At 36.8% G+C, this 17,694-nt stretch overlaps 1 protein-coding gene across 1 annotated transcript; it reads left to right on the top strand.

Moving 5' to 3' along the window:
* Positions 1-919: 919 nt before the first annotated feature.
* Positions 920-17,368, top strand: LOC103271653 (selection and upkeep of intraepithelial T-cells protein 1-like; the record flags this gene model as incomplete). Its single annotated transcript, XM_008069135.2, is given in 4 exon segments — positions 920-995; positions 2,600-2,947; positions 4,213-4,503; positions 17,261-17,368. Coding segments are annotated over 4 exon segments (823 nt in total), but the record flags the coding sequence as incomplete, so codon positions are not given.
* Between the last annotated feature and the right edge of the window lie 326 nt (positions 17,369-17,694).

Genomic DNA, 17,694 nt, shown 5'->3' with positions numbered 1-17,694 from the left:
ATTGGTCTGGCTAGGACTTCAGTACTATGTTAAATAGGAATGGTGAGAACGAACATTCTTGTTTCGGTTCTTGGGGGAAATGCTTTCAATTATTGCTCATTCAGTATGATGTTGACTGAGGGTTTGACATATGGCTCTTATTATTTTGAGGTATGTGTCTTCAGTGCCTATGTGGTTGAGGGTTTTTTCATAAAGGAATATATTTTTCTGTATTTACTGATATGGTCATGTGGTTCTTGTTTTTAATTCTGTTTAAGTAATGGATCATATTTATTGACTTGCATAGGTTAAACCACCCTTGCATCACAGGAATAAAGACCACCATTATAGTGAATAATTTTTTTAATGTTCTGTTGGATGTAGTTTGCTAGTATTTTGCTGAGGACCTTTATGTCTATGTTCATCAGGAATAGTGGTCTGTGATTTTCTTTCTTTGTTGTATCTTTGCCAGATTTTTATATCGGGATGATACTAGTTTTGTAAAATGACTTAGGGACAAAACCCTCTTCCTCAATTTTTTTCAATAGTTTCACTTGGATTGGTATCGGCTCTTCCTTGTATGTCTAGCAAAATTTGGTTGTGAATTCATTCAGTCCAGAAGTTTTATGGGTTGGTTGCATTTTTATTACCGATTCAATTTTGTGGCTTATTACTGGTCCATTATGTTGAAGATTCTTAACCATGGAATTTCCAGATTTAGCAAATATAAATTATAGATGCCAAATATTTCATGATAAATATTTATATTTTTTAAAAATTCACTGCTTATCTGAAATTAAAATCTAACTGGGGATTCTACAATTTATCTGGCAGCTCTGAGAGTTAATTACTGCAAAAATATGTGAAGATATGTGATTTTGTGACACATTACTCCTGTTATCACTGTTTCTGAACCTACCTCATCTTTATCATAGGTGTAATGGAAACTATAGGACTATCTTTCTCCAGATACTTTGTTGTCATGTACCTCTTCCAGATGATAACACTAAGTTCAGGTATGAATCTCTCTCTTACCCTTATGAGCCTTGGCAATATCAAGTGTTCCAGGAAAAGTGGAAAGCAAACAAAAATGACAGTCTTTTGATTATTAACACTCAGACTTAATACACAGTTATATGATGAGGATGTGTACTATAGGACTCAGCTTATGGTTAGAAAAAAATTATTATTTCTATTCAGCAAATCTTTTTTATGTATCCAGATTTCTGTTGTGTTCCAGAGAGTAAAAAAAAAAACAAATGAAGACCTAATACTTGCCCTTGAAAATCTAACAGTCATATTGAGAAGCACAATTTACTTATCGCTTACACAGTGTGAAAGTGATCCATGCTGTGGATGCATATTGAAATTCATGTGAGTTATCAGTATGGGAGGACATAAGATAAGTCAAGATGGGACAGACTGGTGAGATCTTGACAGGTGATGAAAATTTGCATTTGTAAAAAGATCTAAGCAAAGGAGAAATAAATATAGCTCACTTAGAGGCATATAAAGGAAAGACCTAAGACAAGTAACATAAGAGATTTAAACGTTTCTGACAAAAGTTGCCTGTTACATGGTACAGATCTTATAGATGCACATGTAGGTGGTACCCAGTCTTTGACTAAGAAAAATAATGCTGCCACAAACATTCTTGCACATACATTTTGAGTATAACTGTGAGTATGAATAGTAAATATTTCTTTGAGTAGGACTGCTGGTCAAAGGCTATGTGTTATTTTATCATGATATTGAAAATGTTATTCTGAAATAGTTACCAATGTATATGTTCACCAACAGCATATGTGAATTTGTCAGGTGGGTGTTACAGGTATCAAAACTTTTTATCTTTTCCAACCTTACAGATGAAAAATGTAATCTCACAGTTACCTTTTTATTAATGAATGAGGCTGAGTTTCTTTCCCCTCAAAAAATTGTATTTCTTTTTCTCTGAACTGCCTACTTATGAACTTAATCCATATTTCCTTTGCATTGTTGGTTTCTTCTTTGTTGTTTTTTAAGAATTTGTAAACATTACAAATTAATCTTTGATCTAGTATACCTGTTCTATGTGTTTCTGATCAATTTATAATTCAATGGAATTGTTAATTATACTTTGAATATGCAGATTTCTTTTGATTTGACCTTTTATTTTGTTTTGTGGATTACACAACTTTCTCTTAAATTATTGTTTAATTTTTCTTCCTTTTCCTCCTCTTTGTTTAAATTTTAATAGACTTTATTTTCTAGTACAGTTTTAAATTTACTTTGTGCAAAAAGCATATAACTCCACTCTTCGGTCTGCCCCTTCTCACATGGTGTTTCCCCTGAATTTAAGACTTTTTTGAAGAGCCTTGGCAATATCAAGTATGACAGAAAAAGCAAGACGTGAACAAAAGAGACAAACATTTTTGACTATTGTTCCTCAAGTTTTATTCATAGTTATGTGATGAGGACATATACTATAGGATCCAGCTTATGGTTAGGAAAAATGTTTTCAGAGAAAACAAAAGAATTTACCCTCAATAAATTGTCTGTGTGGATGTGTGATATAATGATTTTTTAAAAAGGTATGTTGTGACTCCTACTCTCACCTTTTGGTTACCATTTCCCTTCTCAGAACAATTCACAGTGAATGACTTAGAGGGACCAGTCTTGGCTCCACTGTGTGGGGAAGTTGAGCTGAATTGCCAGCTATCTCCGCCACAGAGCACACAACACATGGAGATACGCTGGTTCAGGGACCGCTACACACAACCTGTTCATCTGTACAAGAGTGGTAAAGACCTATATGGAGAAACTATCTCCAAGTATGTGGAGCAGACAAAGCTCCTGAAAGAAGCCATTGGGGAAGGTAAAGTGATTCTCAGGATCCTTATTGTTGGAGTTGATGATGATGGGCAGTACCACTGCCTCTTCAAAGATGGTGATTTCTATGAATAAGCCATCACAGAAATGAAGGTCACAGGTAAGGATTGACCTCTCTGAGGTTTCTATGCATCAGTGATTCTCAACCTGAGGCTAAGTATTAGGAAAATTCTCACCATTTCTGTTTTATATTACTTGGTTTGCCTAGCAAGTTCAAATTTATGCATTCAGTTTTTGAACTGGAAAGGATGGAGGATCAAGAATAAAAATTACATCTGTGTATACATCAAATCTATCAGTAAATACTGTCTGTGTTTTTATGTTTACATACATAGTTATATTTCTAAAAAAATTAACAGAATCCTTTTAGAAATTGCTACAATCTTTTTAATTATTTATGACAGCACTTTAGTAAAACTTGACTTTAAAACATACTTAAATCTTTACAATAGTCTTCTTAATGATAATTCTTATTCTCATTTTTCTCTGATTCAACTCATTGTGTTGTTCCAGATTCATTTTCCTAAGTCTATTTTTAAAAGTCTTCACCTAGTCTTTGGTTCTTTCCACATATATCCTATTTAAACGTTCAGTTATTCAGTCTCATTGGCTACATTTCAGGTGCTTAGTTGTCTCATGTAGCAACTACTGTATTAAACAGAACAGATATAGAATATTTGCATCATCGCAGAAAATTTGATTAGTTAGAGTTGCTCTAGTGTAACACTTAAATTCGATTCATTCTTTCTTATTTCACATATCAGGCAAGTCTTTTGTCCCAAGTAATGTCCTAAAACTCCTCAAAGACTTGCTTATTTTCTCTAAATTGGCATGTACTATATTTTTATGATAGTAGCATATTATTTATTTTATGCAAAATGTTGTATGCAAATATCTATCATATACAAAGTACATGCAAATTAAAGTTTTCACTACAGTTGAAATCTTGCATTTATAATGTTATTGATTATTTATTTATAATTTATTATGGCAGCTCAAAAGTGGCTAATAATGAAGATAGGAAAAAAATTAAGCCATAAACTCTATGAGGGTTGAGCTCTTGATTTTTTTAAACTCATTATTATAATCCAGGGGTTTAGCTGAGTCTCCTGGATTTAGTAAATAACTCATAAATATGTTTGAATAAATAAATAAATAAGGCATTTCCTCACTTAACTTATGTAAGACAAATTTGTTAATTTTTTTAATACAACCCTTCATTATGCTTTGTCATGGCAATCAGTCCCACAGAGTTTGGCTAAGGACACAGGTATTAAGTTTGGGCAGGAAGCCTTTTCTTTGTTCTGTTTTCCTATCCTTTTCCTTAAAAATACTGGGTTTTTTTCCCCCTTTCTTTCCAATTAGCTACAAGCTTAGAAATACAGATTCTTATGCATCTTCCTAATACCAAAGGTCTTATAGTGGAAATTAATTCAGAAGGTTGGTTCCCAGAGTCTCAAATAGAATGGAGAGACAGCAGAGGACAGATCATTCCACCTGCATCAAAATCCCATTCACAGGATAGGACCAAATTGTTCAACATGAAGATGAGCCTTCTCCTTAGAGCTAGCTCCCATGGGAATGTCTCTTGCTATCTTCGAAATCTTTTAACTGGTGAGGAAGAAAGGACAAGCATTTTTCTATCAGATGAGATCTGTATGTTTGCTCTTTGTTCTTCAAATGATGGCCAGTGCCATAAAATTTATAAGCTAAAGAGAAACATTTATATACATAGCTTTTTCACTTGGTTTCCAAAACATTATTTTCTCTTGACTTTATTCATCATCTTGCTTGTTTTCTTTCTTATTCTTTTTTGCTGCATTCATTTTTCTTCCTTCTGCCTTCTTGATATTGGGTTTCCTAGGACATAGTTATTGAGTCTTTTATCTGTTGTGATTTCATTTTGTCTTGTTAACCTGAAGTAATAGAAACAATCAGAATCCATTTAAGAGTTTATTCATTCAAAAAGCTACAAATGGCCATCTCAGAAACACAAAACACTCTAGAGAAATAGGGACAGTGCTCCAAAGTTAAAAGTTAAAGTTTCTTTACATAGACAGAAAACTAAGAAATATAGTAGGATTATAATTATATAAGGCTGTTTGATGAGTTAGAACAACTTAATTAGCACATACACTTTTTTCCATCCTCCCTTTTTTTTACAGCTTGTTTTTATTTCTTTTCTAATTTAAACAGGTGTGTTTAACATTCTGTCTTAGACAATGTGATAGTCATGAAGTCTTTGTGTGAGAGAGGTAAGTGGGGAGTTAATTTATAAAAAAAGATCAACAGTGAAGAAGGAAGGGCTCTTCTCTAACTCCCTTTAGTCTTTTATAAAATTTTATACAACAATGCAGCTAAGGAAAAATGCTCATCAAATCAGAGAAACAAAGGGTTACACATGCATAAGTTACAGCTGCCTGTCATGTAAATCAGGTCTCATAATCACATTCCCTTACGGCTCAAAATATTTTAAAGTTCCAACAGTTTAGATTTTGAATTACTTATTTTCACAGAGTTAAGAGGGAGTTTTGGAGGGTCATGGAAAGGTTCTATATTTTGAATGTGGCAGTGGTGACATGGTATACATTTCTCAAAATGTATCAAATTGTACTACAAATGGGTGCATTTTATAGTATGTAAATAATATTTCAATTTTTTTTTAATGGGAAATGAAGTACCAAGAGAAACCCCAGTGACTCATTTGGGTGTCAAGCTGTGTGAATTATCCACTAATAACCTTACATGTTCAAATGTTAAAATGACTCATGAGACTTTTATATTCACAAAATAGCTTCTTCACAAAAAATACAGTATAATAAAAGCAGAAAAAGTATAAGCATCAAAACGGGTTTAGAGTTCTTACAAGCAGATTGCTTGGTCTACCCACTACTGGGTTTCTTTACTTTTAGTGTTAATTATTCATCTAATCCATTTATGGAGTTAGAGTTTAGAGTATCATTTTGATGATTATTATAATTTGCCTCAGATAAGCCTGGATATTGTCTAAACATCTTTTCAGATCTTTCAAGTATGATTCACCTGAATTTTGTCAATATTGTTGTATTTTGTATGTTGTTATATTTTATTCCAGTCTACTATCTTCGAAAGACTAAAGGAAAGCCTGTAAGCAAAGCCTTTGCAGTTTCACAAGCATTTTTACAGTCTTCTTCTGAACATTTATAGAAAGTCTCTAGGGGGTTTCTTCAATGGACTTTATTCTTCCAACCTGTAGTCTTACTTTCTGAAACAAACATGTGAACTAGTGGATATAAATCAGAAAGCCAAGGTCATAAGCTCAAATATTTAGTTCAAATTATGTGGCAATGCCAATAGTGTCCTGATGAGGGTCAGGAAATTTCTTAACTATACCTTTGACCATGGTCAATAAACTATGGCAGATCCTCCCCCCACACCTTCTCCACCAAGCACTGAATGCACATGAAACAGAAACAGAACAGCAGAGGCAGGAAAAGGAAGATAAAGGTAAGATAATTCAGACAGTAAAGTAGAAAGAGTAGGAAGAGGAGGAAAAGCATTTGAGGGAGAAGATTCTGAAGAAAGAGAAGCTTCAGCAACCTTTTAATTTCAGAAATTGTTTTAGACAAACTTTTACTTGTCCTCCTGCAAAGAAATAATTTTATCAGAACCTCTTTTGGACACTTTAAAATACCACTGGAAATTACTCTCTCAATTTTTCTATTTTATTCTAGAGTCAGCTTTCTCTAATTGAGCATGTAAATAAGTTAAAGTATTTCAAAAGCACCTCCCTTTGGCCATTGTAATTTGGGTTCATCACAAGTTATGTGAGACTATTTTTCTAAATAATGACAAAAAAAAATGATGCCATAAGCATTGTTCATGAATCCAGCTAGAATTTCTAAATGTGGATCTCTCCTTAATGAGGACTTGGTTTTAGATGGCTGGTTGCTTATAATTTATAGTCTCTTCTTAAGTGATCCAAATGCTTAAAGGGAAAGATATTTTGGATCTAACGTTCTGCTTATGGGAATAGCTCCCCAAGCTGTCACCCTTAGGTTGGTTGTTCCCTAGCATGTATTGTGTGCTGAACCCCAGGAATTCTGGGCACTTAAAGCACTGGGAGATCAGTCCCTCATATGTGCCCACCTGTTTAAGAAAATTTTTCTGTAATTCTTCTCTGTGGAGTCCTTCTGGGACTCTTTTTCACCACAAGCACTAAACCCCAACACTTCCATGAGACCTTAGTTGCATAAGATATCTTACACCTGGGAGGCACATGATCCTTTGTCTTTGGGACATATCACATCCTCATAAAAGACTTTTATAATTTTGTGCCACTCAAAAGAAGAACTTATTTATTTGTTTTTTTTCTTTTTTTATTAAACATCTTTTTTATTTTAAAATTGTGGGGTACAGTTAAGGGTTAGGTATACAAATATGCATTGTGCAGGTACCCTTGTTGATGAGGTGTGCCCCCCATCCCCAGACAGATATCAACTACCATGAATCTCACCTCCCTTCCCCTCCCTGCCTCCCCCCATAGTTTCCCACCTCTGTCAATCCTTTTCTTATAGTATTACTCAAGTTGTTCAAGGTCCACTTATGAGTGCGAACATATGATACTCAGATCTTTGTTTCTGTGAGAGATCACTCAGTATTATAGACTTTAGTTCCATCCAGGTTGCTGCAAAATTCATGATTTTGTTCTTTTTTATGACTGCATAGTACTCCATCATGTATGTGTACCACATTTTTTAAATCCGGTCCTCTTTTTATGGACAGCATGGTTGGTTCCAGGTTCTTGCTATTGTGAACAATGCTGCGATAAACATATGTGTACAGGTATCTTTTTTATAGAGTGACTTGAGTTCTTCGGGGTATATTCCCAGTAGGGGGATTGCCGAGTCATATGGGAGGTTGACATTTAGAGCTTTTAGGAATTGCCACACTGCTTTCCACAGAGGTTGCACTAGTTTACACTCCCACCAACAGTGTAGCAGTGTTTGCTTTTCACCACATCCTCTCCAGCACCTGTTATTTTTTGAGTTATTGATAATTGCCATTCTGACTGGAGTTCAGAACTGGCATCCAATTCCTGAACAAAACCTGAAATGCACAGGCCATAAGAGATACAATAGACAAGTGGGACCTCAATAAACTGACAAGCTTCTGCAAAGTCAAAGAAACCATCAAGAGAGCAGGGAGACAGCCCACAGACTGGGAAAAAGTATTTGCCAACTCCATGTCTGACAAAGGTCTAACATCTTGGATCTACAAGGAACTCAAACATGCTAAAAAGAAAAAAACAAACAACCCCATGACAAAGTGGGCAAAAGATATGAACAGACACTTCTCAAAAGAAGACATCCAAGCAGCCAACAGACACATGAAGAAATGTTCAACCTCACTAATCATCAAGGAGATGCAAATTAAAACCATATTTTTTTTGGAGCTGGATTCTCACTCTGACACCCGGGCTGGAGTGCTGTGGCATGCTCATGGCCACCCCAGCATCAACCTGCTGGGCTCCGGAGATCCTATCACTTCAGCCTTCCAAGTAGCCTTAACTATAGGCATGTGCTACCAAGCCCAGCTAATTTCTGATTTATTATAGAGACAAAGTCTGGCCAAGCTGCCCAGACTGGCCTTGAACCCGCAGGCTCAGGAAATCCACTTGCCTTGGCCTCCCAAAGTGCTGGGATTACAGGCTGAGTTACTGAGCCTGGCCAAAAGAAAAATTTAGATGTATCTATTTGAACAGAGTTTTAAACCTGACCAGTTAAAAAAAAATCACAGATTTTCTTAAGCCACAGACAATCACTTCTTTCTATTAAAGAGAAAGTACTTTCTCTTTAATAAAATTTTGAATAAGGGAAAAGATTACAAACTGGCACGACAAGCAAAACCTTAACCAAAAGACCACATACCGACTTCCGGTAAGATGGCGATGGGGCAACCTGGTCTATGAAACCCTCTGCAAAGGAGAATGCAGAGGGTCTCGGGCTCTCTCCCTGGGGGCTGTGGACCCCAACGTCAGCAGCCTGCTCTTCACATGGAGCTCGGCTGTCACCACCGCTGGACAGCCACTGCAGCTGCAGACACACCAGCCGCTGGTGCCACTGCAGGCTCCGTGGTGGCCATAGTACATTGCACCACCCATGCATGAGGCAGTCCTCAACTTCAGTCCTTGAAGCCCCTGCAGGCAAGATCTGCTGGGATTGCTGCCACCTCTCCTGCGACCGAGATGTCCTGCCCACCATGAGTCTCCTGTCTGTGCCCTGAGGCAGGTATCCACTCCAGTCTCTGCTGGTTCCTGTCCAGGCCCACCACTCTGGGGCGAGCACCTGAGATAGCACCACCTGCTGGCGATTCACGAATTAAAGAAGATGGTGACGTGGAAGGAAGGAAAAAGTAGGGAAGGGGAAAAAACCACACAAAGGAAGAAAAACCAAAAGAGGAATATAGGTCTCACACAGACCCCTGGGAGATCAGACACTGAGAAAACAGATTCCAGAACACCAACAATGAAGAGCCCCCAGAATGACTGGCTACATGCAACAAACCCAGACATCAAGATATTAATAGAGAGGATTAAAAAAATTGAAGAGAGATGAGAGGAAAATAGGAAGGAGCTGATGTCAGAAATAACAGCAGTAAAGAATACTGTGATGGAAATGAATAACCGACTAATAAGCATGGAAAGCAGAATTAGCCAAGCAGAGGAAAGAATCTCAGAGCTCGAAGACCAAAACACAGATCTAACCCAAACTGTCAAAAGCATAGAAAAGAAGCTCAAAAAGACAGAACAAAACCTGCAAGAGATGAATGACCACCTCAAGAGACCGAACCTAAGAGTAACTGGCCTTCCTGAGGCAGAGAGAGAAACAGAGGCCACACTGGAACAAACATTTCATAAAATCATTCAAGAAAACTTCCCTCATCTCATCAAGGATGAAAAAATTCAAACACAAGAGATTCAGAGAACCCCTGCAAGAAAACAAATGAGAAGACCAACTCCCAGACATATAATAATTCACCTAAACAAAGTAGGTATAAAAGAAAAAATCCTGAAGACTGCAAGAGAAAAAGGTCAGACTACGTACCAGGGAAGACCAATTAGAATAGCAGCAGATTTATCTACAGAAACCCTCCAAGCAAGGAGAGCTTGGAGCCCTATCTTCAAAGTTCTAAAAGATAAACAATTTCAACTGAGAATAACCTCCCAGCCAAGCTAAACTTCATAAGTGAGGGAGAATTGAAATCTTTCCCAGATTTCCAATCCCTAAGAACCTACACTGTCACAAGACCACTTCTACAAGAAACACTTAAGAAAGTATTAAACATAGAAGAAAAGGAAAAAAGAACAACAACGTTCTTCACAAGAGTACAGGCAAAAGATTAAAAACACACATGAGCCAACTCTAAAACCAAAAGAAAGACAACACACAAACAGGAAGAACAACAATGCTGTAAGAACATTATGATAGGGATCAACTCTCACATTTCAATAATTAGTTTGAATATGAACATACTAAATGCACCACTGAAAAGACATAGAATGGCAAAATGGATAAAATATCACCAGGCAACAATCTATTGCCTTCAAGAGACTCACCTCACTAGAAAGGACACTCACAGACTCAAAGTAAGAGGATGGGAAACAAATTTTCAGGTGAATAGAACACAAAAGAAAGGAGGAGTTGCAATCTTAATCTTAGAAAAAATATCCTTTAAGCTATCAAAAATTTAAAAAGATACAGAAAGCCACTACATAATGATAAAAGGTTCAATCCATCAACAAGAAATATCCATCCCAAACATATACGCACCGAACATAGGAGCACCAACTTTCATAAACCAGCTCCTAGGTAAACTAAAAAAAGATATTGACTCCAATACCATCACAGCTGGGGACTTTAATACCCCACTCACAACCCTAGACAGATCATCAGGACAAAAAATCAGCAACGAGATCCGAAACCTCAATGTGACTGTTGATCAAATGGACTTAATTGATGCCTACAGAACCCTCCATCCAAAGACCACAGAATACACATTCTACTTATCACCGCATGGAATGTACTCTAAGATCAACCACATACTTGGCCATAAATCAAGCATAAGCAAATTTAAAATTTTACCATGCACCTTCTCGGACCACAGTGGAATAAAAATAATCATTAACACCAACAAGGTCTCCCCAAAACCCACAAAGACATGGACACTAAACAGCATGATGCTAAACAACTCCTGGGTCAATGATGAAATCAAAACAGAGATTAAAAGATACCTGGAAACAAATGAAAATGAAGAAACATCTTACCAAAATCTCTGGGAAGCCATGAAAGCTGTAGTAAAAGGGGAATTTATATCCCTACAAAAGCACATGAAGAAAATGTAAGGATCACAAATTAACAGCCTAAGAAACCACCTAAAAAAGTTGGAAAAGCAAGACCACAAAAACCCTAATTTCAGCAGAGGAATCCAGATCACCAAAATAAAAGCCCAAATCCAGGACATAGAAGACTAAAAGATAATACAAAAAAAAATCAATGAAACAAAAAGCTGGTTCTTCGAAAGGATAAACAAGATCGATGGTCCCTAGCTAGACTGACCAAGAAAAAGAGAAAAAAAGCCCAAATAAACACAATCAGAAACACAAAAGATGAAGTCACATCTGATGCTGAAGAAATACAAAAGATCATTAGAGACTACTGTGTACATTTGCATGGAAACAAACTTGAAAACCTTTTGGAAATGGAGGACTTTCAGTCATCACACAACCTGCCTAGGTTGAAACAAGAAGAAATTCAGACCCTAAATAGACCCATAACAATCAAGGAAATTGACTACGTAATAAGAAAACTACCTACAAAAAAAAACCCCTGGTCCAGATGGCTATCCAGCAGAATTCTACAAGACATTTAAGGAGGAGCTGATACCAATCTTACTGAAGGTATTCCAGGCGATTGAGAAAGATGGAACTCTCCCCAAATAATTTTACAAAGGTAACATCACATTGATACCCAAGCCAGGTAAAGGCCCAATACAGAAAGAGAACTAGAGGCCACTATCTTTGATGAACATAGATGCTAAAATAGTCAACAAGATCCTAGCAAACCGGATTCAACACTACATCTCAAAAATCATCCATCCTGACCAAGTAGGCTTCATCCCTGGGATGCAAGGCTGGTTCAACATTCGTAAAACCATAAATATAATTAAATACATCAACAGATGTCAAAAACAAAAACCACATGATTGTATCATTAGATGCAGAAAAAGCTTTTGATAAAATCCAGTACCCCTTCTTAATAAAAACCCTCGAACAGTTAGGCATACAGGGAACATACCTCAAAATAGTAAAAGCCGTCTACGAGAAACCCACAGCCAGCATACTCCTAAATGGACAAAAACTGGAACCATTTCTCCTGAAAACTGGAACAAGATAAGGATGCCCACTCTCCCCCCTCCTGTTCAATATAGTATTGGAAGTCCTGGCTAGAGCAATCAGAGAAGAGAAGGCAATCAGGGGTATGCAAATAGGAAAAGAGGAAGTCAAGTTATTTCTCTTTGCAGATGACATGACCGTGTACCTTGAAAACCCAAGAGAATCTGTCAAAAACCTCCTTACACTGATAAAGCACTTTGGCAAATTCTCAGGGTATAAAATAAATGTGCAAAAGACACTCGCATTTCTTTACACCAATAACAAACAAACAGAAACCCAAAGAAAAAGCACAATTTCATTCACAATAACCACCAAAAAATGAAATACCTTGGCATCTTCCTAACCAGAGACGTGAAAGAACTTTACAATGAAAACTACAAAACACTGCTCAAAGAAATCAAAGATGACACAAACAAGTGGAAAAATATCCCATGCTCATGGATTGGAGGAATCAACATTGTGAAGATGTCCATCTTACCTAAGGCAATCTACAGATTTAATGCAATACCCATCAAATTACCAGCAACATTGTTCTCAGACCTAGAAAAAACAACACAGGAATTCATATGGAAACACAAACGACCAAGAATTGCCAGAACAATCCTCAGGAAAAAAAAAAAAAACAGGTAGTATCACATTACCAGACTTCAAACTTTACTATAAAGCTACAATAATCAAAACAAGTTGGTATTGGTACAGGAACAGGCATATAGATCAATGGAATACAATTGAGATTCCAGAAGCAAAACCTCAATTTCTCAACCAACTCATATTCAACAAAGCCTCCACCACCTACCACTGGGGAGAGGAGAACCTATTCAGTAAATGGTGCTGGGAAAACTGGCTGACCACATGCAGGAGATTCAAACAAGACCCCTATCTATTCCTGTACACAAAAATTAACTCTTAATGGATCAGAACATAAATGTAAAACCTCAAACCATAAGAACCTTAGAAAATGAAGGACGAACCCTCATGGAAATTGGAACTGGCATCCAATTCCTGAACAAAACCCGAAACCCACAGTCCATAAGAGATAAGATAGACAAGTGGAACTCATTAAACTGACAAGCTTCTGCAAAGCCAAAGAAACCATCAAGAGAGCAGGGAGACAGCCTACAGACTGGGAAAAAGTATTTGCCAACTCCAGGTCTGACAAAGGCTTAACATCTCAGATCTACAAGGAACTCAAATGTGCTGAAAAGAAAAAAACAATCAACCTCATTATAAAATGGGCAAAAGATCTGAACAAACACTTCTCAAAGGAAGACATCCAAGCTGCCAACATACCCATGAAAAAATGTTCAACCTCACTAATCATCAGGGAGTAGCAAATCAAAACCACACTGAGATACCACCTAACTCCAGTCAGAATGGCAATTATCAATAACAAAAAATAACAGTTGCTGGAGAGGGTGTGGTGAAAAAGGAACACTTCTACACTGTTGGTGGGAGTGCAAACTAGTACAACCTCTGTGGAAAACAGTATGGCGATTCCTAAAAGCTCTAAATATTGACCTCCCATGTGATCCCACAATCCTTCTATTGGGAGTATACCCTGAAGAACTCAAATCACTGTATAAAAAAGATACCTGCACACATATGTTTATCGCAGCATTGTTCACAATAGCAAAAACCTGGAAGCAACCACGCTGTCCATCAAAAGAGGACTGGATTTTTAAAATGTGGTACATATACACAATGGAATACTATGCAGCCATAAAAAAAAACAAAATCATGAATTTTACAGCAACTTGGATGGAACTAGAGTCTATAATACTGAGTGATCTCTCACAGAAACAAAGATCTGAATATCGTATGTTCTCACTCATATGGTGGACCTTGAACATCCAATGTAATACTATAAGAAAATGACTGACAGTGGTGGGAAACTATGGGGGTAGGGGAAGGGAGATGGGATTAATGGTAGTAAATATCTGTATGGGGACGGGGAGACACCTCTTATCAACAAGGGTGCCTGAACGAAGTATATTTGTATGCCTAACCCTTAACTGTACCTCACAATATCATAATAAAAAATATTGATTAAAAAAAATAAAATAAAACCACATACCTGCAAAGAGCAGAATCTCTAGAGAAATAACAAATGAAATTCATTCCTTAAGGCAGTAGAACTCCGATTCCACTGAGCATGAAATCAGGCTGCTTGAAAAAGTCTGAATTTCACTAAAGCCAGAGAGATTTGGAACCTGAGAGGGGTCCCCCAAGGGCTTCTTAAAACTCCAGGGAAAGTCAGTTGGGTGGAAACAGATCCACTGATACCAGGTGCTGAGCATCAAAGCAATGGGAGTCAAAGGAAAAGGCTAACTTTGAGTCTTTTTGTGGTCTCCATTTTGTCAACCAGAATCCAGCTTTTAAGAGTTTGTTCAAGCAAAATAGCTGGGAATGGCCATCCAGGAAACATGAAATGGGGTCAGAGAAATGGGATTCATTAAATGTCAAGGTCTTGCTTCTATAGGCAGAAAATAAAGAAATTTAGAAGGATTATGATATTTTCTATACAAGGTTTGGTTATGAGTTACAATAATTTAATTAGTTACATTTTGTTTTCTTTTCCATACAGTTTATTTTCTTTAAAAAAAAAACAGCCTGTTTTCATTTCCTTTCTATTTATTATTACTATTATTTTTGCTTTTGAGTTGGGGTCTCATGCTGTCACCTAGGCTGGAGTGCAGTGACACAATCACAGCTCACCACAGCCTCAACCACTTAAGTTCAGTGATCCTCTTGCCTCAGCCTTCTGTAGCTGGGACTACACCTGGCTAATTTTTTTATTTTTGTAGAGATGAGGTCTCACTATGTGGCCTAGGGTTGTCTCAGACTTCTTGGCTCAAGCAATCCTCCCACCTGGACTGGGATTACAGGCATGGGCCACTGTACTCAGCCTTCTTTCCAATTTAAAGGAGTATATTTAACATTTCATCTTAGACAATGTGATAGTTATGAAGTATTTATGTGAGAAAGTCAAAAGGGAAGTTAATCTATAATGAAAAGTATCAGTTAAGAGAGAAGGAGTCTTCCCTGGCACCCTTTAGTCATTTACAACATTTTACAAAATAAAATGAAAGGGAAAAGTCTAATCTAATCATAGAAACAAACTTTACAGCTTCCTAGGTTATAGTTGCCTACTTATATGACTTGGGTCCTAAAATGACATTCTCTTAAGAGCCAAAATATTTTAAAGTTCCAACAGCTTAAATTTTGAATACCTTATTTCCACACTCTTATGGAGTTAAGTACCATCAGTATAATGATAGCGCCTCAAATTTTATCTCTTGCCCTGGCCTCTCTCCCAAACTCTGTTCTCATCACTAAAGTCAACATCTCAACACAGAAGTCTAAAAATTATCTCTAACCAAGCATATCAAACTAAAACTGATTGCCTCTCCATTTGCTTAATTAACACCTCCCAATTATACTTCATATTTGCAGTTTCTCAGGACAAAATCCTTAAAGTCATTCTTGACTACTATTTTTCTCATATTTTATATCACATCTATTGAGAAATAATGCTAGCTTTACCATTAAAACATATCCAGAGTGTCATCACTTCTCACCACCTTAGTAACTGCCATCCAAGTCTGAGACACCATCACTCATGGTCACAATAATGGCAATAGCATCCTAAAAATTATCCTATTTTCACTCTTGTCCACTATGGTATATTCTCAAGATGCATGTAGAAGGACTCATTTAAAAAATAAGGCATAAAACATCACCCTCTGTTCAATATCCTGCAATTTGTCCTTCTCTTATTCAGAGTAAAATGCCCCATAATGTCCTTTATTATCTCTGCCCTAGTTATGTATATGACTTCATTGCCTAATGTTCTTCATTGTCCTCTCTAGTCTAGTCACACAGACTTTCATGTTGTTTCCCAACTATGCCAGACATACCCCTGTCTTGGGTTCCTTGCTCTAGTGGCTCCCTCTTTCTAGAATACTCTAAATTCCTTCAAGTCTCTGCTCAACTCACCTTCCTAATAAGGACTATCTTGGAAAACCAAGTTAAAAAAATGTAACCTGCCTAATCACCTGGAATTCCCTATCTCCTAACCGTTCTTCATTCTTTTTTGCATACCATTATCACCTTTTAGCCCAGAGTATAACTTATTATGTTTATTGTCACTTATCTATATTACTCTCTGAAACATGAAAGTAGGACTCTTTTGAGGTTTTATGCTGATACACCACAACTACTTCAAATATTGCATGGTACATTATAGGAAAGTAATAAATAATTAATAATTGAGTGATAGAAGTAAAACCCAATGAGTTCCTTATAAACGGCCAAGTAAACACACGTGTGCTTGTGTATGTCCATAAAATTAATGGTAGAGAGAGATGCTGAGAGGGATATACTAAGTCAAAAGGATTACAATAGGAATGGTTTTTCTAATAGGTTTTTTTTTTAGCAAGTTTGCATTTATTTTCTCATTTGGTCTTCCATAAAAAAGCAAAGCTTCATATTATGGTCATGTCAAAAAACAGCAGAACAAACATTTATGGGGGATAAAGAAAGACTAATTATTTATCCTCTTTAGCTAGAGTTTATAGCAGGATATGAAAGTATAAAAAAAGAAAGGAATGGGGGGAAATTCTTGTTAATTTGTTGCAAATTCATTTAAGACACTTCTTTTAAAAGCACACATACTTTTTAAAAAACACATTTTAAAATAATTAGCACAAACTTTGAGAAACGAATTACAATTCTCGGAAATAGAGACATCTCAGTGAGATCTTATCCCTATTTGCTAAATTTTACAAAACACTGAAGAATGTGCTATCCCACTTTTCACCTTCCCAATTATAACTGACTCCACAAACTGGTCTTGTTCTGATATTCCAGGGTGATGGGTCTTGAATGGAAACATGCTTTTCATGAAGCACCATTCCTAGTTTAATGGGTCTAAACACTCCAAGATTCCTAAGTGGTAAGTTGTGTGACTCTGTCTTTCAGATAAACTATTTCCCTGGAATACTGTCTGGATACTGACTCTGAGTGTAATGCTGGCTGCGCTGCTATTGTTTATCATGGTGCCTAGTATTGAACTATATCTCAGACAGCGTAAGTTGGTTTGAAGGATGGGAGATGCTCACAGAGTGAAAGAGCTGAAACTGAATAACCCTTGATTACCAAGGCTGTCTGCCTCAGGAAGTTCTAAACTCTTAGGTGTGTGTTAGACAATAAGCCCTCCACTCATTTCTTGGCCTCTGCTGGAGCTGCTACCAATGCTGTCATCTGAAATCCTGAGCTTCTAGTACCTCAGTCAGATTGAAACCCCTTTTTCCTAGGGTGATAGATATCTGAACAAACTGGGAAAGCTTTTTAACAGTTAACACCTAACACAATTTATGTATATTTCTCACTTGACTTCGTAAAGTGTCCAGTGA

This window comes from Carlito syrichta, unplaced genomic scaffold, assembly GCF_000164805.1.
Source record: "Carlito syrichta isolate Samal-C Ts95f unplaced genomic scaffold, Tarsius_syrichta-2.0.1 Scaffold109719, whole genome shotgun sequence".
NCBI lineage: Eukaryota > Metazoa > Chordata > Mammalia > Primates > Tarsiidae > Carlito > Carlito syrichta.
The sequence above is the reverse complement of the archived record's forward strand: the minus strand, read 5'-3'. Positions and strand labels throughout refer to the sequence as shown.